This window comes from Camelus dromedarius, chromosome 32 (genome assembly GCF_036321535.1).
Source record: "Camelus dromedarius isolate mCamDro1 chromosome 32, mCamDro1.pat, whole genome shotgun sequence".
Lineage (NCBI taxonomy): Eukaryota > Metazoa > Chordata > Mammalia > Artiodactyla > Camelidae > Camelus > Camelus dromedarius.
In genome coordinates this window covers 6,113,333-6,139,143 of record NC_087467.1, presented here as the reverse complement: position 1 = coordinate 6,139,143, position 25,811 = coordinate 6,113,333, and the positions used below count along the sequence as shown (strand labels likewise).

The 25,811-nt window shown below is 47.6% G+C and overlaps 1 protein-coding gene across 12 annotated transcripts in view; it reads left to right on the top strand.

Annotated features, from left to right (window-relative positions):
- The window catches only part of FHOD3 (formin homology 2 domain containing 3), a 411,734-nt gene that overhangs the window by 323,431 nt on the left and 62,492 nt on the right, over nucleotides 1–25,811 (top strand). For 8 of the 12 annotated variants that reach the window (XM_064481498.1, XM_064481496.1, XM_031438936.2 and 5 more), the window contains 3 exons: nucleotides 1,560–1,610; nucleotides 7,303–7,517; nucleotides 20,206–20,484. In XM_064481498.1, coding sequence (XP_064337568.1) covers nucleotides 1,560–1,610; nucleotides 7,303–7,517; nucleotides 20,206–20,484 — 545 coding nt within the window. The remainder of the gene's footprint in view (nucleotides 1–1,559; nucleotides 1,611–7,302; nucleotides 7,518–20,205; nucleotides 20,485–25,811) is intronic. The other 4 variants (XM_064481499.1, XM_064481497.1, XM_064481504.1 and 1 more) reach the window with 1 other exon arrangement.

Genomic DNA, 25,811 nt, shown 5'->3' with positions numbered 1-25,811 from the left:
CCAAATAAAAGATTCATTGAATGGTTTTAATAGCAGAATAGAGATGAGAGAAGAAAGAGTCAGTGAATTTGAAGATAAGACAATAGAAATTATCCAATCTGAAAAACAGGACAAAATACTGGAAAAAATGAACAGTGCCTCACAGACCTGGGGAGCAATCGTACATCTAGCACTCATGTCCCTGAAGTCTCAAGAATCAGCGAGAGTGCGTTGCAATACACATTCAGCACACACGCTGGCAGAGTGAGAACTAGACCCAGGAAACCTGTCTTCAGAGACCGTGCTCATAAATATCCACAGTTTTCTCTTGGTTCCAAAAGGATCTCACTTGTCATTTAAGAGCACAGAGAGATCCTGGCAAAATAACCCTCGTCCAGGAAGGAATGCTGGCCATCAGGACAGACTGCACGGAACTATTAATCAACGATGACTGCAGTTCCATCCTGAAAATCTGAGTATGTCAATGAAAAGAAATTCAAAAAAGAACATAGGAAGCGCTTTATAAAGTGGCCGCTGGGATCACCCAAATGCCTGACCCTTCGTCAGCCACTCGCTCACGCTCCTTGTGCTTTTTTCTTTGTTAAGCATTATTATCTGTTGTGACTTTTGTTAGTTAAGTTTCCCGTGTTATGGGAAATATTACTTCTAGTGTGGAAAGTGCTGAGGATGGATGTTCATAAATGATAACGGATTTGTGTCTGTGTTGCTTTTTCTCCCCGTCGTCACCTGCTGTAGTTGCTCTGACTTAACACCCCTTTAGATCCAGTTCCCAGTGCACAGAAGGGTGGAATCTTTGAGCTACCTTAGGAGCCCCAGTATAGGAAACGGTGATGTCAGAATTCTCCAGGAAAACAAATGGTTTACTGAGAAGGGATTGACCACACCGTCTTAAATGAAGATTCAAGTTGGAACCTCACCAGGAAGAACAGAAAAGCAAACATTAAAATTAGACAAAGCTGGGCATCTCGTTGATAAAGGCAGAAGAGCCTGCGTGAAGCAAGAGTATCCAGTGAGCCCTGCTCAGAGACGGAGAACGTGAGGGATGCAGAGGAAGAATCGTGCGGTAGAAGGAGTGTCCAGGCGGTAGCGTGCAGTGCAAAATGCCCAAGACACTTGGGCGAACTCAGATTTAAGTCTTGGGGTGCATGTTGGGGAACTACCAGAGCTTGACTGGATGTTAATCACCTCTGAAAGCTGCTGCTTGCTTGTCATTGCCATGTTTTACTTCTGTATTGCTTCCCCTTTTAAAAATCTTTTGGTCTCTTCTCCCCCCCCCCCCCATATACTTAAAATTCTTCTTTCTGAAGAGTAATTATAGGAGTCTCTGTGTAAATCCAATAACCTCATGTTTTCACCCCTGTGATTTTATAGAAAACTCATCGTATTTAGTACTTTTAATGTATAGCCTTTATTTTTTTAAAATTCAGCCACAGCCACTTTCCATTTCTGAGGTAATGGTGGCCTTTCATGATATATTCCGTTGAAGTTTTCTTGGCTATTTTATGATCTAATGCTCTGTTTTCCTTCTCCACTTTGTTTCTTCTGCGTATTCCCATTAGTCGAGAGTATTTAGACAAAAGAGAGGAGCAAAGACAAGCAAGAGAAGAAAGGTTTGTATATCTCTTCTTTCCTGTTGTCACCAAATGGCATGAGACTTTGCACTCTTAACCAAGCATGCGGAGTGTGTGTTAATTACAATATAATAGCTTCACCTAAGATACTTGAGACCTTGGGTACCTGGCATTTTGCAGAATAGAGTGTCCTGGTTATCTAAATTTTCCCCAAAAGTACAGATTTATTATTAGTGCCATCATGATGTGGGGTATATGTGTCTGTTCCTCCAAAACTCTTTTCCAAATGAGCACATTAGTTTAGCATACTGGCACATGGTATGTATTTTAAATGTCCTGCATCTCCGCTACTAAGCCTGGTTTAGTTTTGCCTCTTGTGTGTTTCCAAGTGACTTGTTCAGCGTTCCTTCGACAAATATTTGAGCACACGTGTTATACCAGACACTGGCTGGGGTGCCAAACCCTCCTGAGACTCTTGCTGGAGGTGCCTGATCATTTACCGTCTCCCCACTGATCCGTACTCAGTTCCCGAAGGCAGGAGCCGTGTCTGGCTTTCCCCTGGTGTTCCAGTGCCTGCCACAGGGCTTGCACATAGCAGGCACTTAGGAAGGGTGCATTGAATAAATGAGCTAAGGAACCGACAGCTTTATTTAAAATATTTAAGCTGTAAACCAGTTTGTTCATTTCAGTGGCCACCTACTTTGAATCCCACTAAAACATGCCACGTGAATGCATTTAGTGTCTGATAAACTTAGATAAGCAAAGGAAATTGGTTTTGAAAGTAGATCAGCAAAAGGTTAAGTTTACCCCCATAGCACTGTACGGCCTGAAGTTATTCCCTCTACCACCAGATGGCGCGACGACATGGAAAGATGGGAAAGGTTGATTTCATACCAGAGCCAGCGGAGAACCTAACAATCTCTGATCACTGCCAATGCAAAGTGGAATTGTGCTAATTTTTTTTAGACACCATCAGTTAAATAGATCAGGACAGTCTGAGGCAGGGAAGAGTGGAGACTGCCTGTGTTCAATTTAAAAATTAGATGCTTAGGTCAGCCTCGTAAACAAAACAATGGCACTGCTTTAATTCCAGCGTTCTACTGGATCGTTGCCGTCCTAATCACCAGCTGTGGCCAGCAAATTTAGAGTGAAAGATGCTGGTAAAGGAACAGAGAAACTTCTGTTCCTCTGATTAGTACCTGTTTTTGACATTGGGGGACATGACATTATGCCCGGGCTTAAGAAATCAAATTTTATTTTTTGGCTTTCCCTCCAGATTCTGCACTTTTTTGAGCTTTTGACAGCTTGACTGTCACATTCTGTCCGCACAGGCAAGGCTTCAAAGCTCCTGGAGAGCTGACCAGGTGCTGTGTCAAGGTCTGAACTTACTCAGGCTGACGTCAAATTTTCCCCAAATCGCTAAAGGCTCCCTCTTTCTGGATATTATTTACTGCTCTGTTCCTCAAAGCAGAGCGTCACTTCTGCCTGGAAAACTCATGCAGAGGAGTTTTCCACCCCTCTTCTCCCTCTCGTTCTGCCCTCTGTCCTCACCCCCGCGCCACCCATCTGCCTGAGCCTTCCTGGCTGGTGCCTCTGGTGCTCTCCACGGCCCCACGTGGGATTCTTTCCTTACTGCCCACCTCTCTGTTTACATGGAGGTTTGGGGAAGCAGCCAAGCATCTTCCTTCGGTTTGGACCAGCAGCTTTTCCTGGTTAGTCTGCTTCTTGAGTTACCTACTGAAGATGGGAGTGAGGGAGCTGTACTTTCATCCTTTTTTGGAAGGCTGTCGGGAGTTTCCAGGAAGCCGGGAAAAGATAAGATTCCCAGGCATACTGGAATTTGGAAATGGAAGGGAAAAACTGATGGAGATCAGAGGTGGAAAGAGACAGCAGAGGACACCCTCTGTTAACTGTTCAGGGTAGAGCCAGGTGTGTTTGTCGGGTCCCATGACCCTTACCCTTACTGCAGAGACTCAGAAAAGACAGAGTCAACAGCAGAGGGCTTTTGAGGTTCATGTCAGCTCGTATAATGAGATGAATGTCATTTTGCTGTTTCAGGGTATAATGGCCATCCATACAAATTTGATTTAACTTTTAAATTGCATTTCGTATCATCTCGTTCCATCATTTCAGGCAAACTGTTTTACTGATAATGTTGCAGACCCAGAATAAGTTTCTGTTAGGTCTGCTTCTAATTTTTAAAAAATACGATAAGAAATTCTCTATCTGATATTGATTGATATGACATTCATAAATCTTTTTATTTTTTAAGTAGCAAGGGATGAGGTCCAGGCAGGGAACATGTTGGGGTGGGGGTCAGGATGGAGAAGGGGACAGCAAGACCTGGGTGGGAGGTGCCTTCTGACAAGCAGAGGTTATGGGAACGGAGTCCAAGGGAAAGATTGGAGCTGGGCTAGGTTTTGGGAAATTATGCATAAAGCTGATTTTGAAGCAGTAAGAGAGGGTTCTGAGCCTGGTCTGAGGACAGCGTAGAACTTAGAGGGAGCCAGCTACTAGTTTCATGTCAGGGAAAATTTCCAAGTAGGAGGGTGGCAGGAAGTGTCCTCTGTAAGCCTGGAAGTTGAACATCAAGCAGGGTTTCCATCGGGCCCTGTGGAAAGAGGCTAGCGTGTGTTCCCTTGACTGCAGTCCCAGCCCGGCCACTCACAGCCCTGTGGGACGTGAGGGCATCCCACTGTTTCTGTCTCTCCCCCTGAACGAAGGTGGGGGTTTCCTTGTTTATTATTAAATCTCTAGTGCCTACCGTGGTTCTTAGCACATGACAGGCACTCAACAAAAGGTTCAATGAGTAACGAAAAGACAGATGAATAAAGATGTAGCCAGAGGCAGGATAATGAGAATGTTTCAGTGAAGGCAGCAAAGGTGAAATGCCTTTCTGGGGAGCTGTGGTCTGTGGATGGAAAACCCAGTGCCCCATACCTGGGAGGCTGCATCACGGTCTGTGGTTTAGGGGCTTTGTTGCTAGGCAGCGGGAGGTGGGACGTCGTCAAATGGGCTAGCGGGCTCCTAGGATCAAGTACCATGTGGCGCTCAGTCACTCTCTAAGGGAAGATCTAGCTTCCCCCCAAGGTTGTGCCCTGGAGGTGCACGTGGGGCGGGAACTGTGGCTGAGCTGGAAGCTCTAAGTGCCAGGTTCCGGCTGTCCCTGTGTGCGTCTGGCCACGCACACCACCCGGCCCATCGCGGTGGAGCAATTAAAAACCTTAGCGGCTCGTGACACCGGGGCATTCCCCGCCCCTGCCATTTAAAAAACGCTTAAATTGTGGAAAAGTACATATCACCCAAAGTTTATTACTTTAACCACTTTTAAGTGTATAATTCCCCAGTGTGAAGTTCACTGACAGGTTTGTGCAGCCGGTCTCCAGCATGCTTTATCTGTAGAACTGGCCATTTCTACCCGTTCAGCGAGTGCCCATGCCGCATAAGGTCCTCCGAGCAGTTCAGGTTAAACCCTTGACTCTCTTCCTGTCTCTCGGATCCTCAGGGTGGACGTCCCTGAGACCGAGGGGTGCACAGGAATCGTCTTGGATTCATATCTACCCAGACTCTGGATGAGCCCGTATTCTGGTCCCGCAGAAAATAGGGTGAACCCTTTGGCTGTCAGCACGTACCTGCCAGCCTGGCTGCCCACAGGGAGGGGAATGGACAGACCGAGGCCTGGGCCTGACTGGCTGAAATGAAGGTTATTGATGGTTGTCCTCCCATCCTGAAGCCTTCCATGTGAGGTTTTATTATTTCTCTCCCTGGACTCTTTTGATCTTGTCAGAGCCCTGCTTCCCTTCCCCCCTCCAGGATTCTGGTCTCCAGGACCCGGGCAGGCCTCCTTTTTGCACGTCATTCCTTGCCCGCCCTTGGTCCTGCTGCAGAAGTCTTGGACACCATATAGGGACACCTGTGCTCACAAACTTCTGGGCTCGCAGCATTCCTGCCCCTCTACTTTTACAAATATTGGCTGAGTCTTGCCCTCAAGACCGCTTCTTCCACAATTCCTGTCACTTCCACAGCCAGGTGGTTTTTCCTTGCTGGTCTGAATTAAGTTCAGAAATAACTTCCTTTTATTCCCTCTCCTACTTTTTGAGAGGTGACGTTGTGGGCAAGGAAAGTCCAGAGTTTCTAAAGCTTTCTGTCTGGGTCTGGCTTCACCCCGGCACTGTGAGGCAGAGGTTTGTATCTGCAGATCCATCTTTTAGCAAAGATTCACCCTGAAGGTTAACTCACGCCCCAGGACAGTGAAATCGGGTGGGTTGCACCCTTGGCCCTCGGGGCTGCAGGCAGACCTCTGCAGGTGGGCTGCTGCCTCGCAGGTTCCTAACCGCACACCTGGCCGGCTTCCCATCACCGAGGGAAAGAACAAAGGATGGTTACCTTCCTGGTCTCAAGAATCCTATTATCTGCTTGTTGAAAACAGACAGAAACATGTGAAGAGATGACTGCATATGCCAGGCAGTAATGTAAAATGCCATCGGAGCTGAATGGACAACATATCCGACATGAGTTCAGAGGCAAAGCCCAGATCACTTCCAGCTGTGGTGGTCAAGGCAGGCCTCCCAGGGGGAGACGCGCGTGCGAGCCTGTCCTGAAGGGCAGAGACTGCCTTGGACTGGCCGGGAGACGGGGTGATGACTTACAGACGCGGAGAGCCACGCCCCCCCGAAGGATGGCTGAAGAAATGCACGCTTTTTAAAGGCTCTAAGTGTGTGCTCTGCCCTTCTTCTCTGGCTCAGTTGGGTGCCGTGTGCAGTGTCTGGGTGGGGGCTACACTGGACCAGTGCTGGGGGCTGGCCAATCGGAAGACACTGCAGTAGTGAATCCGGATGCATGTGAGTGAGGGTCTTGAATAAGCTGTTTCAGAGTTGCGTGGTGGATACCGTAGTCAGAAACCTGCTACAGCTGAGTTCATAAATTTATCCCTGAACCAATAATGGTGGGTAAAATTAGCCGACATCTGGAAGAGGCACATATTTCAAAGTTATTTTGGTCCGATCTATAAAGTGCACTGTGAGGAATATGATTGGTAGCTGGTCTTAATAAACAGTGGGTTCTGCCTGCCTGAAATGCAAAACAGATGTATCTTTGTTCTTTTAAACTGACTTTGATGAATAAACTATATGTGACGTCAGGTCCCAGCTATTGGGTGTCTGAGTCCTACTCAGAAATATTTTAGAATATAAAAAACTTTCCATGGTCGACACCGAGAGAACAAAGTGAATTCCAGTCGCATTGCTGTTAGCATTGAAGCAGGTTCAGCAATTCAGAGAGGCTCTCGTCCAACGACCTTTTGGTATTTCGGGGCATTGTTCCTCTCTGCCGCAGCAGGGCGCCCGCCCATTTCACAGCTGTGAGCTCCGAGGGTGTGTGGTTTTCAGCTGTCACTGCTGGGGCTTGGTGATGGTCATTACAGCCGTTTTGCTTGTTTGCACAAATGTTTCCTAAAAGAGCAAAATGGGATTTTGCAGCCGTGATCTAGTATCTGGAGTCTGTGATGTTGCCACTTCCCCAATTTGTTTGGTTATGAATGATGCAGGATTTTTTAATCATTAGCATCTTGGCTCTGCTGGGTGTTTTTGGCAGACGGGCCCTCCAGCCAGCCCTGCGCTGCGCTCTGTGCATCAGGAAACCAGCTCACTCTGCAGGTGTTTCATCCATAAACAAGCATCAGCCACGGGCTCCTCATTCTTTTTACGGAAACCCTTTGGAATTTAACTTTCAGATACAAATACTTGGAGCAGTTGGCAGCTGAGGCGCATGAGAAGGAGCTGAGAAGCCGGAGCGCGAGCCGGGGCAGAGCTGACCTCTCCTTGGACCTGACCTCACCGGCAGCCCCAGCCTCCCCCGCCCCCCTGAGCTGTAGCCCTTCGTCTCTAGATTCACAGGAGGCTCTCACGGTTTCATCTTCCTCCCCGGGAACACCTCAGCCTCCCCAAGGTGAGTGCAGGGAGAGGAGAGGGAAACTGATGGGGTAATGAACATCAGACAGGCTTCTTCTGCACAGCAGTAACCATTCCTGCGTGCAGACTCGTACTGAGAGGCAACTAATGGGATGCTTCGTAGGGTGGCTGCTACGTGAGGGGTCTGCAGAGCCACTTGCCAAAGCACAGTTATTTATAAAGATACCAGTGTATGATCACTGAAAAAGGGGAATGCCGAAAATAAGACTTACTTTGACATTTAATCCTTAATCGCAGGGGGTTTAACGTTATTACTCTGTAATTTGCATGCTATTTATTGATTGGATCTGCCCAATAAAATGACTCCTTTTAAATGTGCTTACTATAGGAATTGTCAGTCTGGTTTAAGTTAAACCGATGGAGAATAAAGTTAATCAAAGCAAGCAAAGAAAAATGTGGACCTAGTGAAAATAGAAGTTAAGCATTGAAGATGGAAAAAAAAGAGGAAATAGTGAAGATGACTGGCACGTGGTGTGGGTGTGGGTGTGGGTGCTTGTGTGCAGGCAGGCAGGCTCTCCCTAGAGAAATTCCCTGCCGTCTCAGCTTTGGAGAAAAGCAGCGATGTTGTCCCCTGCAGCCTTGGGGCATCAGCAGTTTTCCTGGTTGCAAATTGTGGGTCCTTTTTCTTTCACATTGTCAGAGAGGATGGGTCTCGGGTGCAGGGACTTAACATTGCATGGAGACTAACTCTGTGGCTAGGACTGTTTGGTTTAACCGAGTGTTATGGCGTATAGCCTGATGTAGACTTAGCCAGCTGAAGACAACAGAGACACTAAACTTTTAACTCTAAGAGGGTTGACTAAATATGGCATAAAGTCTGATTTAAACAAGGCAGGACTCCATGACCTCAGCAGAACTGGATGTAACGGAGCAATCTTGGCTGTCCAGTTCTCTGCTGGTTCTCCAAGCCTCAGGGCTCAATCGGCAGGAGCAGGCTGGTGCCACCCCAGCTTTCCATCACATCCAGTCACCTCTGGTCCCTGAGCCATGGAAGACTGTCCCGGGCAGATGGCTCAGCCGTAGATGAGTAATGTTGGTCTTAAAATATGACTCTGAGGATCAGGAAAACAGACTGCTCTGTCACAGCTCTGTGCTTTCCAAGCCCTGCCTGATATCACTGCTCTGTCTACATAGTGGTATTTCCAGAGGCAATGTAACAAATATTCCCCTGCAAAATTGTGGCTCAGCACTTCATCTTGAGACCTTTTACTCTCCGAGTTACATCTCTAGCACTTTACAGATGGTTGTCCAAACTGTGAAGTGCAGAGTGGCCCCAAGCTGATAGGAAGTGGTCAGTATTTATAAACATTGTTTGTTCTCCAGCTTTTTTAATCTCCTTGATGTTTGTTTGTGGCAAAAAGACAATTCCTCAAGTGTTTTGGCTGGTCACAGTCAAACTCGAGGCCATTCAAGGAATTAAAGAGACAAGATATTTTAAACTTCAGTAAGTACACAGAAAATTCTTTGTGCATACATAGTATGCATTTGGGGAAAATAAAGTTATTTCAGTATGCTTTCAGAAAGCTAAATAGCAAATGTCATTTTCCCTTGCAGAGAAGGGATCAATGAGTCTAAGAGAAGGTTTGACTGAAATCACACTGTAATTGAGATCTGCATCAGAAAAAGGAATCCTGGACTTGAATTTAGACTCGGTTGAAAATTAATAGAACAGTGAGGGGAGGGTATAGCTCATTTGGTAGAGTGCGTGTTTAGCATGCATGAGGTCCTGGGTTCAATCCCCAGTACCTCCGTTAAAAATAGTTAAGTAAATACATAATAAAACCTAATTACTCTCCCCCCGTGAAAAAACAAATTAATAGAACAACATTGATGTTTGCTTTTTCCTTGGTGGGGGGAGGGGACGAGGAAACAGTGAGTCTTGTGGAATCTAGAAGCACTGTCCATCATAGGTTAAGTCATTGTCACCCAGATCAGTTGGAAACAGCAAATATTCTGACATCCTTGTCCTGATACATAACTGAATTACACAACTGGAAATTTTAAGTGTCGAAGGAGAAGTGCTATAAGAGGATCCTCTCAAAGAGAACGGCCGAAGCTGCGTTCTGGTTTGCAGCCTTTGCCCTTATGACCGAAGCACAAAGCAGATAGGATGGGAAGATTTCCCTCAGCCTGGTTTGTTGTGAGTCTTTGAAACATTCTGCTAGCGTCCAGTTAACAAGTCTGTCCTTTTCACCAGGTCCCACTTTCCAATGCTGAAAGTGACTATTTTTTGCTTGTCCCTGACATTGACAATATTCCAACAGCTGGAGGAGGAGTAAAAAATGCAGTCACGCCTCCAGGTGTTTGTCCTGCACCAAACACCTGGCATGTGGTCCAGACGTGCCAGGGGCTGACTGGAGTGCTCATTCCTGCTCCTTGTGGAATCAGATGCTAGTAATTGATTTCACATTTTTTGTTGTGCTCCATGTCTTCCTTCCAAATGCTACTCTTGGATACCTTGTGGTGCATCTGATTCAGTAGGGGAGATGCTATTATCCACATTTAACTGAGGCTCAGACAGTTGGAAGATGTGCTTCAGATCTTGTTGGCACCAGACTGGGAGTACTTCAGGCACTGTTTAGACTCCCAACCCAGCTGTCTTTCCAGGCATCATGGTACCCTGGTGTTTGTGGTGCTACTCCCATTAATGGCACGTCATTCCCTTGCTGCCCCTTCCCCAGTATCTGTAAATATTGTAGCCTACATTTCAGAATTTTATTTACCAAAAAAAAAAAAAAAAGGAAAAACAGGTAATTGTTCCTGAATCATACCTAACTCAGGATTAAAGGTCACTTTATGAGATCTTTTATTAAAACTCCTTATTTGGGTTGTAGAGGACTTTTGATGGCTGAAAATATGAAAACATGAAAGCTTCTTTACCTTTACTCTGACAAAATATATTTACAAAGAGGAAAGGGCAAGTGGTCAAAATACCAGTTTGTGCGCCATCTAGTGAGATCTTTCAGCCAAAATCCTTCCCAGCTAAATCTGCTTTAACTTTTGTATAAATTATGCCACCACCCCCACCAGCAAGTCAGTGTGTGCTTGAATTACTTTTCCATCTGGCCGTCTTGCAGCTCACAGCAGATGTTTGTCCCACTGGTGCCTAAGCTTCGTGGTGATGCTCTGAATGTTTTTCCTTTGTGTGAAACTCTCAGGCCCAAGTGATGAAGAAACAGGATGCGTGTGTTCTCATTTGCTCTGTCCTCTAGTGAGTGGAGACAGATCGCCTCACAACATCCAGGCAAACGTGGAAGGGTCTCTCTCTTCATCCATTGCTTTTATTACCCTTTCTTTATTGTCACTGAGCCCTGGAGATATACTTCAGAATATCTGGCTAATAAGTTTATTTCCTATTATTTTAAGAAACTCACAGATGACCCTGGAAACAGATAAGTTGTCTTCATTCGTTAGAGAAGAAGGTACAGTGTTCTTAGTCGGATAGAGTTCTTCGATGTGACCCTTGAGGAAGTTACTCTGAGGATTAAAAGTAATGATAATCTGTGGACCCACAGTGAAGTCACAATAGCAAGGTCACCTCCGATGCCAGTGGGGGCGAGATCTAGGTAACCTGTTTCGTGGAAACAAAGTGGAGAAAACCACTCATCTCAAAACGAGGTGCTGAAGGTGGTCCCTGCAGGGTGCCCCGGAGGTGAACTGCCTTCCTTAGAAGTGAAAAGTGTGCTCTCTCCAGGCTCCCTGGTTCGCAAACCTGAGTCCCTGCTGAGGCTAAATGGAGAGAAGTCACCATTTCCCAGCAGAAAGAAGCTGCTATGAAGAGTTTACAAGGCACTTCCGCCCACTAGTGCAGGCCTGAGGGCATACCTAGTGACTTGATTATGTTTCTCATTTTTTAGCTCGCTATTTTCTATTTTGCTCACAGAAATAACACTTTGGAGATGCATTTGCAAATTTGACCACGCTATATTAATTTTATGTCAGGGAAAGTTGTGCTCAACAGTGATTTTTTTTCCTACCTGTGATTGATTCCTGGATATTTCCAAATATCTGGAGATACAAAATATAGCTTATATGGCCATGACCTATTCACCAGCACCCACCTGGAGGCACTTGCATAGATTATGGACATGATGTACTGATGTTTTCTCTCACAGATCCCAGCATTTAAAGTCCTGGTAAATATGACAATTTCTCTAGCCTTCCGATCTTCATGCCTGGAAGTAAAACATAGCTATATAGTTACATCGTGAAATGTTCAGTTCGTCGAAATGAATCATCACTTTTTATCATTTTCATTCATCATCATGGCTGCTGTCATTGTCACCAGTCACTGACTGAGCATCTTCGTCCGCTTCATTGTGTGATGTGTTTGTAGCCTCCCTCAGGTACAGACGTGCTCTCCAAGGCCATCCAGTCCCCCTGGCGGGAATCACAAACATCTGGTATCCGGCTTCCAGCTGGCCCAGTACTGATGGAATAGGATCAGCCATCAGCTTCGTGCATACTGGTTGCCTTGCATCGAGCTTTCAGGCATCTCCAATCCAGTGTTTCCTGAATTGGCAGGAAACTGGAGTCCTTGTGGTTCTGGGACTTCGGGCCGCCCACCTCCCTGTCCCTCACCTGACAGCTGCTGCTTGATGCCGCTTGGTCAGTTACACAGAATGTCCCAGGAACGCAACCCGAGGCCAAAGCCCTGCGTGCTGCACCTGCTGGGGAACTTTTTTGAAAGTCTTTGCAATCATTGGATTTTTCTGCCTTGCCATTTCTCTGTCTCTAAAAATGGAAAAAGGCAAAAATTTCCCCTCTTTTCCTCTTATGGAGAATGACAGTTGCCTGCTGTGTGTTTTATTGCACCATATTTTTTTAAAACAATATTAAATAGTCTTGAGGTTTTTTTTTTTTTTTTGAAGTAGACAAAGTATAAATCTTAAGTATACTTAAGTAAAGATAAGGCGCAGAGTGGCACTGGGCAAGTTGTTAAAGAAGAGTGTTATGGGGTCAAAGTGATAATTTCGTAGACAGCAGTAGGTATCAAAATCTGTGAGGGACCTGAGATTTTTCCCCTACTTGTAAGCTAGTGAGTTCGCCTGCCATGATCTCATGGATGTTGGCAGAAGACACGAAACTCTTGGGTCAGAAACAAAGGACTTTATTACTCATAGCAATAGCAGTAGCCAGAATGTCAGCATTTGTGCCATTTCTCTGAGCCCCAGTTTCCACAAAGTGCTGTGAGTAGGCCCAAGTGATACCTGCACACACACCGAGTGAAACCCTGAGTTTCAGGACCTCAAATCGTATAATATTACAGGAGAGTTATACTGTGTACATGTGTAACCAAGTGAACTTAACCAAAAGCATGATCTGAGAGGCAAAAAGTAGGGAGTGGAAGTTACAGTTTAAATAATGCTTGTAATCCTGCCAGCATTCAACCCAGGTGTGTCCCCAGGTGCGCATGACATGAGGGCCACGGATCTTTTTTTTTTTTTCTAGAGCCATTCCTGACTCTCATATGCCTCTTGCCATTTGAACAACTTGTTGCACCAAATGTGATTTTAGAATTTAAGGATCTGTGTTTGGAGAGAACATGGCCCATAACTATAATTGCAGGATATCTTACAGCGTTCCACTGAAGCTCGGTGAAAACTCGGATTGTCAGAACGCGGAGGGTGGGTGTGGGCTCTATAAAGTAGCATCTTCCTAAAGGACTTTTGAGGGTCATTTTGGCCACACATGGTTTTCATCTGAAGAGGTGGCTCAGGTCAGAGTCTGATTGGAAAAATCTAGCTGTGACTCTGAGGACAAAGCTGGGCTTCATTTTAAAGGCATACAAATTCATTAGACCAATGAATCAGTATTTTGCAGGTAATACGTGCTTTTTTTCGGGGGGAAAGCTGGAGTAGACTGAGTTTGTGTCCATCCTAATGGAACTATTCCTATTGAGCAGTGATTCTCGACCAGGAGTGACTTTTCCTCCCAGGGGACATTTGGTAGTGCCTGGCGATGTTTTTGGTTGTCACAACTGGAGAGGGGCCTCTCCCTTGGCCTCTAATCGGTGGAAGCCAGAAATGCTCCCAAATAGTCTATAAAGCACAGGATAGTAGGCAACAGCGCCCCCCACCATGAAGAATTATCTGACCCCAAATCTCCAGAATTCTAAGTCCGAGAAATCCTGCTCCAGAGGGAACCTGAGCGAACAGCTTAGCAAGACCTGGCCTAACACCAAAGGCAAAATGCAAAGAATTTTAGAAGTTGTGAGCTTTTTCTCTTGGGACCTTTTTCACATTTATGGGCTTCAACCACAAGTTTAAAGTCAGCGGTGTTAGTTATTCGCTCTGAACTGGGGAGGTCCCTGGAATCTACAGTTTCGAGCCACTATTATAGGACTGGCTGGCCCAGCCCTCGGTTTCATAAGACCTGCCAGAAAGCCAAGTTCTTGGCAAAGTCATTGAGACATCATCACAGATTGAAATCGATTGAAGCCACTCAGAGACTTATTAAGTTCAAATCTTTCTACCAGCAATTTATCTCTTCAAAGAAAAATTTGCATGACAGGAGATTCCAGTTGGCCACTCTTGGACTCAGCTGTCAGGGACATGGATGAGAGCGGAGCTGGAACGTTCGTGCCCACTGTGTGTGTTTTGCTTTCTCAGAAACAGTTATATACTCCTTTGTGGCTCAAGTTGCCCACCACACAGTGTAACATCACAATGAACAGACCAGGCCTTTAAATCAGGCCGATCAAAGTTTGAATCCCAGCTCTGCTGGCCAGCAAGGCTCTGTTGGAGGGAGATGGCGCGTGCTCAGAGGGTGCCTGAAGGCAGGCTGTGAAGGGCTGGTTTGCTGAGGTCCAGAGAGGGTCACAGGACCATCAGAGGGCAGGGAAGCACCCAGAGACTAGCAGCAGTGGGAAACTGTCCAGACTGTTCCCACCTCTAGGCCTGGAAAAACTTGATAAACAGCTAGGACTCAGTAAGAGCTCTGGCCTTGGGAGGGACCCCAAGGAGCAGAAGGCTGGCCCGACAACCTCTGTCACACTGGCCCCGCATGAAGAGAGGTGGGACATAAATATGCCAGCGTCTCCCTCCTGCCACCTTTGCAGGTACCTCCTGAGGGCTGACTTCTCGGAAAATGAAGGGGATGGAAACTCTCGGAGAGGCCAGCCTCCCAGGACACAGAGCGGAGCAGAGAATGAGTCTGCAAGAGCAGGCTGAGAGTGTTCAGGATGCTGTGTAGCCCAGGACAATTTCCTTAGCCTCTCTGAACACCTCTCCTCATTTTTCACATGGGGACATTGAACTTCATATTGTTGGTGAGAACTGAATAGGGTGATGTGTCTCTGGTTCCTAGGACGGCACAGGTGTGTCGAAGGCAGGCTGTAGACAGCAGCTTTCACCTTGACTTCACTTAGGGTCAAGCAGGGCCTGATGCCTCGTGAGATTTTAGGGACCAGATGAGGAGTCGGTGCTGGGCTTTTAAAGGGGTGAAGAATTACCCCGTATGAGTCAATGTCTGCTCCGGCTGACTTGGAACAGGGGATGAGCTGGCTGAAATCCGCAAGGCCTGCTCTTCCCTTTTCTCTCTCCCAGGTCTGTGATCTCCATGAGGGGATCCCAGTCATTGGACTGGGCGCCCTTTTACATTCTCTTAACAAACACTTAAGTGTTCCCTCTTTCCCCGTGGTTCTCGTGCTGATGGTTTCCATCCTGGCTCCCCAGCCTCTCGCTCCTGGAATGTCTACTTCCTTTGGATAAAGAACCCCTGTTAGTGGCCGTGTTCAGAGGGCACGTCCTTCCCCACAGGATGGCAGTAACCAGGCTCCTTGTGACTTCCTTCTGAATGCACCGCGGACCTCTTGCTTCCTATTATATCTTTCACCTTCCATAAATCATCCGTTGCTCTAGCCTTTTCTGTAGTTCAATTTTGTTTTGTTTTGTTCTGTTTTCTTTCTGCTCCCTTATACTTCCCCACCTCCAAACCTTAAAATTTAAAGTCCTCTGAATCAGGTCAGTGTGGGTTCTGGCCAAATACATTTTTCTGGCCTTTGCTAAGTGCCTTCTAGCCATGCCAAGATCCCATCAGTCTGCTCTCTCAGGATGTGGTCCAGGAAGACAGATCCCAGTTTTGGACGCCTTTTGTGTTGCCAGGCGTTTCTTGCCATGTCCTCATTTCATTTCCAAGCTGGCGCCCACCGCGGGGAGGAGGGCTGCTGGGCACCTGGGCTTTGGCTGTTCCCTCCAGGCCTCAGCTTTCTGGGGGCAGGAAGAGATCCCCCCCCCCCCCACGGAGAGGTCTGTGGGTTTCTGAGAAGGTTCACGTGCAGTGCTCCGTAATGGTGCCTCCCAGGGGACCGCAGCCCTGCAGCGCCCCCTCCCCTCGGATGCTAGCCTTCCACCCCCTCCAGGAGATCCTGGGATGGAAAACTTCCCACTGTCCAGAATCTCAGTCACGTGCCCTAGTGTTCCTCCAGTGGTGCCGTTTCTTTGTTTTCTTTTTCTCTGGAGCCCCACCGCCTGGCATTCACCTCTTCTCAGTCTCTTTGTCTGCGGGCTTTGCAGACACGCTGAATGTTCACCCCACACCGATGCGGAGCCTGACCTGTGGCTGCAGGCGCACCTCCGCTGTCCTGGCGGAAAGAGTGGTGTGCCTGTGATGTGGGTGCAGTCAGGGGTCCTCTCAGACAAAGTGAAATGTGGCCTGTTTCTACCTGCAGCAGACATCACTGCCCTTAGTGTACAGCCCTAGGGCCTTAACTCACCTTAAAAGGCCCGTTGCCCCAGCCCCTGATGGTGCATCTCTCATCCCCTCCTGAGTGCCGTGTGCTCCTGGTCTCTGCACGTGCTCTTTCCTCTGTCCAGAACATTCTCATGTCCGGTTTTTACTCTTTAACTCCTTTTCATTCTTGGAGACTGCCTGAATATCATTTTAGTCCAGGCTTTGCCAAAGACCCTGGCCAGCCCCTCCCAGGGCACCGTGCTTTTGCTCTTAGAACACCCATCACGTTTACAAATTTTTTTTTTACTGTGTCTGGTAGGAGCCGAGGGGCTGGGATTTCCTTGTGTCCACTGGTGGTAGAGTTTGCCCACCTTGGCCACACAGAGGCCACACATGACGTGGAGGATCTCTTAGCTCCTTTGGAGCCTCCAGACACAAGAGCTGGGTCTGTCTCGTGGGTCAACGTGCCTCTAACCACCGACACCATTGTTTGGTGTCAGTGAGCAGTTTGCATCCTTCAGTATTGACAAACAGTGTAGCTCCCTTTGGGACTTTTCCTGCAGACTTACATGGTTCCTCCTGTTTCTTGGGGACTTAGCAAGAATCAGTGACACTCCCCCATGTCTGCCGGACATGCTGAGGTGGCTCGGGGCAGTGACTCAGGAGGAAAAGTTGTGTGTACGTGGAGGGGGCTGTTGATGATGGAGGTCTTGGTGAAGGAGAATGGGAGAGGGGCACAGACTTGTTCTGGAATTCAGTGTGTCGTCTCAGGGTGTCTCCCCAGTGTCCACGAGAACTCTGGGAGCAGATGCTGGCCCCAGGACCACACAGGGGGTCCCTGGACATGGGAGGAAGGCAGACTCTTAGCCCCCGGGGAACTTTTGCTTTTGTCATTCCTGTATTTATTAACAGCTCGGGGAGGGCTCAGCTATGGGTCCCTGCCAGGGACTCCCTATCACCTGTCACCCAGTGCCCTCACTAGGTGCCTGGTCATGTACCACGGTGACCCCATTGGTAGGTTTTACGTCCCGTATCACTAGCCAACGGGTGAGTCATCTGCAAGCAGGGGTGTGTGTGTGTCCCTGACATGCGTGTTGCCTGGGGCATTCAGGGCAGAGGCGTCAGGACTGAGAGGCTCTGCGGGTTCGCTCTCTGTCCCCTTCTCTCTCTGTCTTTGGTGGTTCGGCTTGACTTGAACGTGAGTGAATATGATGTAATGTGTTCGTCGTGAGAGCAGCTTCCTGCACCACCGATTTGCAGTCAGGCCTTGGGGACACTGAGCCTGCATCCCGGTCAGGAGCTTATTTTGGAGATGACTGCCTCCCCAGCAGAAATGAAAACAGGAAACCACCCTAGTGGTCAGATCGCACATGTCAATGTCTGACTCTGTGAAGCAAGGCTGAACACGGCGGGGGGACGGGATGGCACTGTTTATTCCCAAGAGTGTGTGGCTTTCTAGCGCGTGCATGTCCGATGCCAGCCTGTCCCTGCAGCCACCAGCTCCTCAGGGGCCAGAGTCGCTACTTAAGTGGAAGGAAATGCCAGCGGAGTGCGTGGAGGCTGGAGTCAAACAACCATGGCTCCTTCCTACTCTGTCTGCCAGTCTCCTGGGGACGGTGAGGGGAGACAGGCTGATGGCAACCAACCGCACCGGGTCCCGGTCAGGGAGAGAGCCACACGGAGGCACCCTCTCCAGTATTCACCATCTGCTCGTCAATTAAAACTGAAACAGATGCCACATGCAAGGCTGTTGGAAACACACTTTTCGTTTTGATGTGGCTCTTCTAAAGTCAGTGTATATGAGAACACATGCTCTCTGTCAACCAAATGATGACACTGCTGGTACTCAGACCACGCTTCTGCCATGCTGGAAAAACAAACGGGGCTGGGGAGCTCTTTGCTCAATACTCTACTATCAGATGAAAAAGAAGTTCCCATTTAAAAAAAAAATGCGTTCAACGCCAAAGGGAATTTTTCTCTAAGGTCTGTTCACTCTTCCCCTGTACCCAGCCTCCTTTTTTTTGCTTTTAAGGAAAAGTGCCTGGTGCACGTGGGTTCACCGTGGTGTGCCCTTTGGTGTCCCCCTGCTACTGACAGCCAGTGCCTCTCAGCCTGGAAATGTTGCTGTCATTGCTAGTTTCAAACCATCCCTTTTGGGACACCCAGCAGGGACGCCCAGCAGGCTGCAGACAGCCTTTCCTGCGCTGTCCTCTCTTCCTCCAGTTGGCCCAGGAAGCAGGTGCCTGCATTAGGCTGGAGTCCCAGCAGAAGACGTATGATGTGTTGTCAGGCCCCGGGCGGGCAGCAGGAAAGGTCCCTCTGTCCTGTACACCCAATTCCTACCTGAAGGGCACTGAGGAGATTCCCACAGAGGAGCATTTCTTCTCTCTTTTTTTTCTCCGTTGGAAGTTACTCAGGACATCAAGGAGAGGCTGACATTTCATCTTCCTCACAGGCTCCCTCCCTCCCTCCCCAGGGCCCTGACTCATCCTCTGAGGGAGGCAGTGAGAGTGAGCGCAGACAAGGGGTTCTGGACCCAGTGAGTGCGTCCTTGCAGAATGACTTTTTGCTGGGATGTGAGGGCAGCCGGAGCCCCTGCCCAGTGAGGCCTGAGCTTTCCTCTCCCATAGTAATGCCACTGCCTGGCCTGGGAGGGGAGCCTGCCCTGGGCCCCACATTGCCCGTCACCTGAGCTGGCAGGATGCCTCCACAAAGAGAGACCCCTCCCCATCTGACTGTTCTCAGGGGGTCTGGGCAGACCCCGTACAGTTCCTGCCACTACAGATCCTGCCTGAATTTCTCTCTTGCTTCTAGCAGTGTGTGCCTGGGGCTGGAGCGCAGCCAGGATTCCAGCGATGTGACTTGGCCCAGACTGGACGGTCAGGCCCTCAGGAGTGACTCTTCCTCCTCTGGCCTTTACAGATGACTTTTTTTTTTTTTTTTTGTATTCTCAGTCATTTTGCTACCCATCCACAGCTCACAGCTGAGAGGATTGCTCAGCAAACACATGCATGAGGCAGACTGCCTTTTCCCTCCTCCCTAGTGGATTACACGGAGCCTGAGCGTCTGGCTTTGGTACCAGCATCAAATCTCCAGTCTTGATAAGTTTACAGAGTCCTGTGCCCATGAGTGGTTCTTCTCAGTAACTTTCAAAATGACAGACTGACTTCACATTATAAGCAAACACAATTCAAGCAACGGGTGGTGGGCCTCACTGGTTAAGCCACTGAAAAAACATCAGGCTGCTCTTTGCTTCTCAGCCTGATTCACCACGGATTTTTTTTCCTGTTTCTTTGAAGAGGCCAAAGAAGCATGTATTAGTTTGCTATTGCTGTGTAACAAGTCACACAAACATGGCTATTCAGAGCACTACCCATTTATTATCTCACAGTTTCCCCTGGTCAGAAGCCCAGCATGGCTACCTCGGTTCTCAGCTGGGGGTATCACAAGGCCACAGTCGAGGCTGTGGCTGTGGGGCTCTCATCAGAAGGCCATGTGAAAAACACACCTCCAGGGGCACTCAGGTTGTTGGCAGAATTCAGTTTCTTGTGTTTGTAGGACCGAGGTCCACGTTCCTTGTTGGCTGTTGGCCAAGAGTTGTTCTCAGCTTCTAAGGCCACCCCTCTCCTTGTCACGTGGGCTGCTCCATCTTTAAAGCCAGCACTGATGTGTTAAATACCTCCTATTCTTCTGATCCCTCTGACATCCTTTTCTGGTGCCAATCAGAAAACACTCTGCTTTTAAAAGGCTCACCAGGTTGGATCATCTCTGTGTCTTAAGGTTAAGCAACTTGAGATGTGAATTCAGGCCACACAGCCCCTTCCGCACAGTGCCTAGATTCACATTTGAGTGAATAACCAGGGAACAGGAATCTAGGGGTCCAGCTGAGAATTCTGCCTGCCGTAGACAGCACAGAAAAGTCCATTTTTGCACTCATTTGATGCTCAAGAAATTTCTATCGAGATTGTGAACTCCACTGTTGTCTCCACCAGCGAGCGCCGGGGGCCCTGAGCCCGAACCCGAGGCGGAGGCGGGGCAGGTGGCGGCTGAGGCCCCCGAGGACCCGGCGCCCGGCCACGTGGGAGCCGAGAGCGAGGCGGAGCGGGCGCTGGAGCCGGAGCCGGAGGAGCGAGCCTCCCTGAGCGAGAAGGAGCGGCAGAATGAGGCGCTGAACGAGCGGGACAACTGCTCGGCCTCCAGCATCTCGTCGTCCAGCAGCACGTTGGAGAGGGAGGACAAGGAGGACAGGCGCTCCCGGGACAGCGGGGCCGGTAAGGAAGCCCCGTTTCTCAGCAAGTGCGGCCCAGGGAACCCCGGCGCGCGGAGGTGGGGGCGGGGGTCGCTGGCCTCCGAGCTGACCTGCTGGCTCAGCTCACTCAGCGGACTGTCCCCCGTGTCCGGGGGCGAGGGATGTGGCCACCCTCAGCCAGCCGGCAGCTGCCTGCCCCGCGGAAGGGCCCCCACCCTCTGCCGTGCTGTTGCGCCGTGACTTCCAAAGGGCCAATAACGATGCACCTTCATAAGGAATAAGCCCCAGAGGAGAAATTCCCCATTTCCCTCTAATTGTTTAAGTGTTCATAGTAAGTGTGGCTTTTCTCTGATTCAGATTTAGAGCCGTGTCATGTTGTCATCTACTCCTTTGAAAGAGTTTTTCCAGTGAGTTGTGTTAAACCGTTGTGACCAAGCATCGCAGACCAGAGTCAGTTTGTTGAAAAGGATGGTGTGGTGCTTCCCCAAAAGTGGCGGTTTGCAGTGTGCTGAGGGCGCTTTGATGTGCTCTGCTGGAATGCACATCATTTAGCTAATTTTCTGCAGTTTACTCAGGACCACTCTTTTCTTTGGTATCAAGTACACTCTTTTTCTTACAGAATGATTCCTTGTTAGTGTTATACCTGACATTCATCCAGTTTCACCTGTTTAATGGTGACTTTATGATTACAGCCCAAATGAAATATTAGCCTTCACTAGGAACTCTGGGGTGGGTACCACAGAGGGTTTTAGAAATTGTTAAGTGATTCAAATAATCGTTTGAATTATGACTCCTGTGTGACACCATGGGGTTGGCTTTCCTACCCATGATGTACATGCTGTCGTGGGGGCAGGAAGCCACCTCTCTCCCCTAACACTCCTTACCAGTAGAGGCGTGTCTTCTGGGCCAACCAGCCACTACACAGTGACACAGACTCAAGGAGCCTACATCTGAGGCCCAAAGGGCAGTATTAAGGTTCCACATGGGCCTTTAACCAGTGGCAGGATTCCTGCATGGCTTGGTAGGTCACAGGTTAAGGATACATTGTCCCTGGAGCCTGGACGAGTGAATGAAGATTGAATGAATGAATGTTGCCATCATGTCTCCCAGGAGACCTGTCAATCAGTAGCTTAGTCTAAAAGAGTTAATATTTGAGTTTCCACAGTTGTATTATTAGATTTTAGCTTCTGTATCACTGGTCACTGTGATGCAGTGAAAAAGGAAGACTGAAACACTTTATTAGTTTACATCTTAGGAATTATGGCATTTAAAACCCTTTGTCTGGTTGAAGATGTATGTGCCAAGAGGATTACATATATTGATACTTAATTTCTTTCAAAGTCAGATTACAGTTAAACTCTCAAATTCTACTTGTAATTATTTACATCTACTGTAATTATGGTCAGAGTACAGGCTGTTGGGTAAGTCTTCTCCATCCGTTTGCCCTTAAATCATGTTTTATTTATTATGTATAACTCTAGGAATTGGTCCTCATAACTAGGTTTAGCAGGCCTAAAACATATCAACAACTTGGATTAGTAAAAATAAGGCAGGGAACAGAACTTTCTTGGATCAGATTGCCCAGTATTCTTCCAAGTAAGTACAACTTTCCAAAAATGGAGACTCTGCTCCCCGTGAGGAACCATTGACTTTCTCCCCCAAGCTGGTGGTGTCCAGGAATTAGAGCTTTGCAGTGACTTTTCTGCTTCAGTCTGGGGTTGTTAAGAGATATGATCATGTTTATTTGTTGTAGCTTATTGGTTCCTAACAAAATCCCACTGCTCACGGCACCACCAGCAGCCGTGGAATCGAGGAAGCTCTGTCATCATTCTTGCTTTTCAGAATGTTCTCAATTAGATCACAAAGGCAATCAGGGTGGTTCCCAACCTTACTTCTAATGGTCATCCCTGTGGCTCGAAGATGAATTTGTAGGGCTTGAAAGAGACTCAACTGATTCCAGTCGCAGGGTTTTATTTGTCTTTGTTTCTTGTGTTCTGCTCCCTGGCGTTAGTGTGAGAGGCTGTATTGTGGCATTCACCGCATTTTGCTGTAGTTCCTTGTGTAACTGTCCTTTGTCTCTACTTGAAGGTAAGCTTTGTGAGGGTGGGGGTGTCTTTCTTGTTCATTGTGAGTCCTCCCCTCCTAGCTGGGTGTCCAGAACATAGTAGGGGTTCACACAGCCACTGATGAATAAAGGTTAAACGACATTGTTGACCAGAAGGGAAATGATGACAGATGAAGGCTTGGGATTCCAGCAAGAAAAGAACAACAGACTGGGTAAAAGTAGGTCTAAATTTTAAAAGTTCTATCTTTTTCCTTGGGAGCTTCTTAAATCATTTTTGACGGTGGAAGCAAAAATTATATTTGATGTGCAATGTTCAGTGTATGTAGAGGAAATACTTAAGACAACTGTATTTTAAAAGTGGGAGGAAAGGGGAGGGTATAGCTCAGGGGTAGAGCACGTGCTCAGCATGCACGAGGTCCTGGGTTCAATCCCCAGTCCCTCCATTAAAATAAATAAATAAATAAATAAATAAATAAATAAATAAATAAATAAATAAATAAAATAAACAAACCTAATTACCTCCCTCCCCAACTGCCCCCCCACAAAAAAGTGGGAGGGTCAAGGGATCTAAATGGAAGTAAGGTTTCTACACTTCAAAGTAGTAAGACATCAATACCAATAGACTAGTTTAGTGTGTATATATATGGTAACACCTAGAGCAAACACTGAGGAAATTACGTGAAGCAACGCACTCAGAAACACTATAGATAAATCACATTGAAATTTTAAAAAAAATGTTCAAGTTACTCACCCAAGACCAAGAAAGGAGGAACAGAGGCTGAAACAAAGGGAACAAACAAAAACAAATGACCGACTGAAGCCCTAACGTATTAATAATTACTTTAAATTAAAGACAGAGATTTGCAGAGTGGATAAAAACACAACCCAGTTATGTGCTATCTATACGCAACTCATTTCAAACATAATGACATGGGCAGATGGAAAGTTGAAAGTTGGGAAAAGATACCAAGGCACCATTAATCAAAGAAAAGCAGGAGTGGCTGTATTAATACCAGATAAAGTAGACTTCAAAGCAAAGGAGATTACTAGGGACCCTAATGATGGTTTAAAAAAAAAAAAAAGACCAAAATGAATGAAGAAAGTAAACGAGAAAACCAGCATTTAAGTTGTTACCTGATTATGCTCTTTTCCCAGGCGCCAAAATAAAAAAATTGCCAACATTTCCCAATAAATGGAGAGAGTGAGGCAGTCTTTTGAGAGACACTCAGCTACTTATCTGCCACAGCCTCCTGGCATCCAAGCAGTCTCCCTATTTACAGGACTGTCTGACCAGCTGTAGAGATTTTTTCCATCATGTCCTCAAATGCCACCTTCTCTCTCTTTGATGGTGATTATCGCCTGAGTGTGTTCTGTTGGTGAGACCTACAAGAGGACTCAAGAGCTCCTTGTTCTGGTGCTGGTCACTTGGTGACCTTGGCCACTGTTGAGCAGAACATAGAGAACAAAGCTACACTGGGAAAAACAGAGCACCAGGGGGCCTTTGTGCTTCCCTAGTAAATACCCCCTCAAGGATGCAGACACGGCCACATGGGAGAGACCCAGTGTCCTCCCCCAGCACGTGGGGTCGGGCCCTGCTCCTCTGGTGGGATGAAGCTCCCCATGCTCACGTCCTCAGCCTGGGTCTCCTGCCCCTCCCCAGACAGGTGTCCATGGGGGCCCTGGATACCTGATGAAACTCACAACCTGAAATGCCCAGCGCCCAGCCTTGCTGGCCCTTAAGAAGCAAACTCAGAGGAATGACATTCCTGCCCATACATTCATTCATTCATCCTACATGCTGGAGATAACAACAGTGAACTAAACAAACCCAGATCCCTGCCCTTGTAGAGTTTACATTCCAAGGAAGAACACAGTTTAACGAGTAATTATAATTGTTCCCGGGATGGGGCAAAGGCAGCAATAAAATAAAAAAGGAAAGCATGTGGAAGATGAGACAGTAAGAAGTGCTTGGGTGGAAAATAAAACAGGGAAGGATGATAAACCACGGAGGGGAGAGGGAGGTTTACACAATTCAAAATAAAATGAGGGGAGGGCATTGCTCAGTGGTAGAATGCGTTCTTAGCATGCATGAGGTCCTGGGTTCAATCCCCAGTACCTCCATTAAAATAGGTAGATAGGTAGGTAGGTAAGGTGGTCAAGGAAGACTTCACTGGGAGTATAACTATTTGAGCAAAGATCTATAGGAAGTTGAGAAGCAAATTGTGTGGCTAACTGGGTTTGTCCCAAGAGGGGCAAAGTCCCTGAGGCTGGGTCATGCTTGGTGAACTCTAGGAATATCAAGGAGCTACTGCAGGTGAAGAAGTTCATGTCTGTGTATCTGAGAGGGTGAGGAGCGGTGCTGGAGGCGGTGGTTGGAGAGGAGAGAACATTCAGGTGGGACCTACATGGCTTGTGAACACTGACAGGTCATTGGTCTTTAGTCTCAGTGAAACAAGGCACCATCAAGACAGAAGGATATACATTTCAACGTATCACGACGTGGCTGTTGTGTTAAGAACTGACTGTAGAGGGACAAGGGCAGAAGTCAGGACCGGCGTGGGGACTCCCCTGCAATGCTGTCAGTGAGAAACCATGCTGGTTTGGAGCAGGGTCGTTGTGCCAGGGGTGGGATGAGAAAAGTGGTTGGATTCTGGATGCAACATGAATATTTAGCTAACAGGATGCCCTGCGGTGTTGGATATGTGGGCTGAAGGAACAGGAGGAGTCAGGGATGACTCTAAGGTTTTTTGGAATTGGCCTCAAGGTGGATAAAGTTGCCATATCGGAGATGGGAAATGACTACACGAGAGGCAGGTTCAGTGAGTGGATGGGAGTGAGGGCAGAAGTCGGTGTTTAAAGCCTGGAGCCTGGATGAGATGATGACTAAGATAGTGAGTGTAGGAAGAGTGAAGAGGTCCATGGATATTTAAAGTTTAAAGGTAAGAGGAACCAACAGAGGAGACTGAGAAGGAGCAGCCAAAAAGAAGGAAGCAAACCAGGTGAGTGCCATGACCTGGAGGCCGGGTAAGGGTGTTAAGTCAAGGGTGAGGGGGTGACAGCTGGGTCTAGTGCAATAGGAATGTCATCGGTCACTCGGAAAGGAGTATCTTTCATTAGCCTGGGTTCAAGAGAGATAAAGAGAGAAATTGCAGACAGCCGAACAATTCTTGTGAGCAGCTTTACTTTAAAAGAAAAGAGAAAATTTGGATTATAGCTGGATTGGTAAGTGGAATCAAGTGAGGTTTCTTGTTTTAATGGGTGAAGTTAACCATGTTTATGTGCAG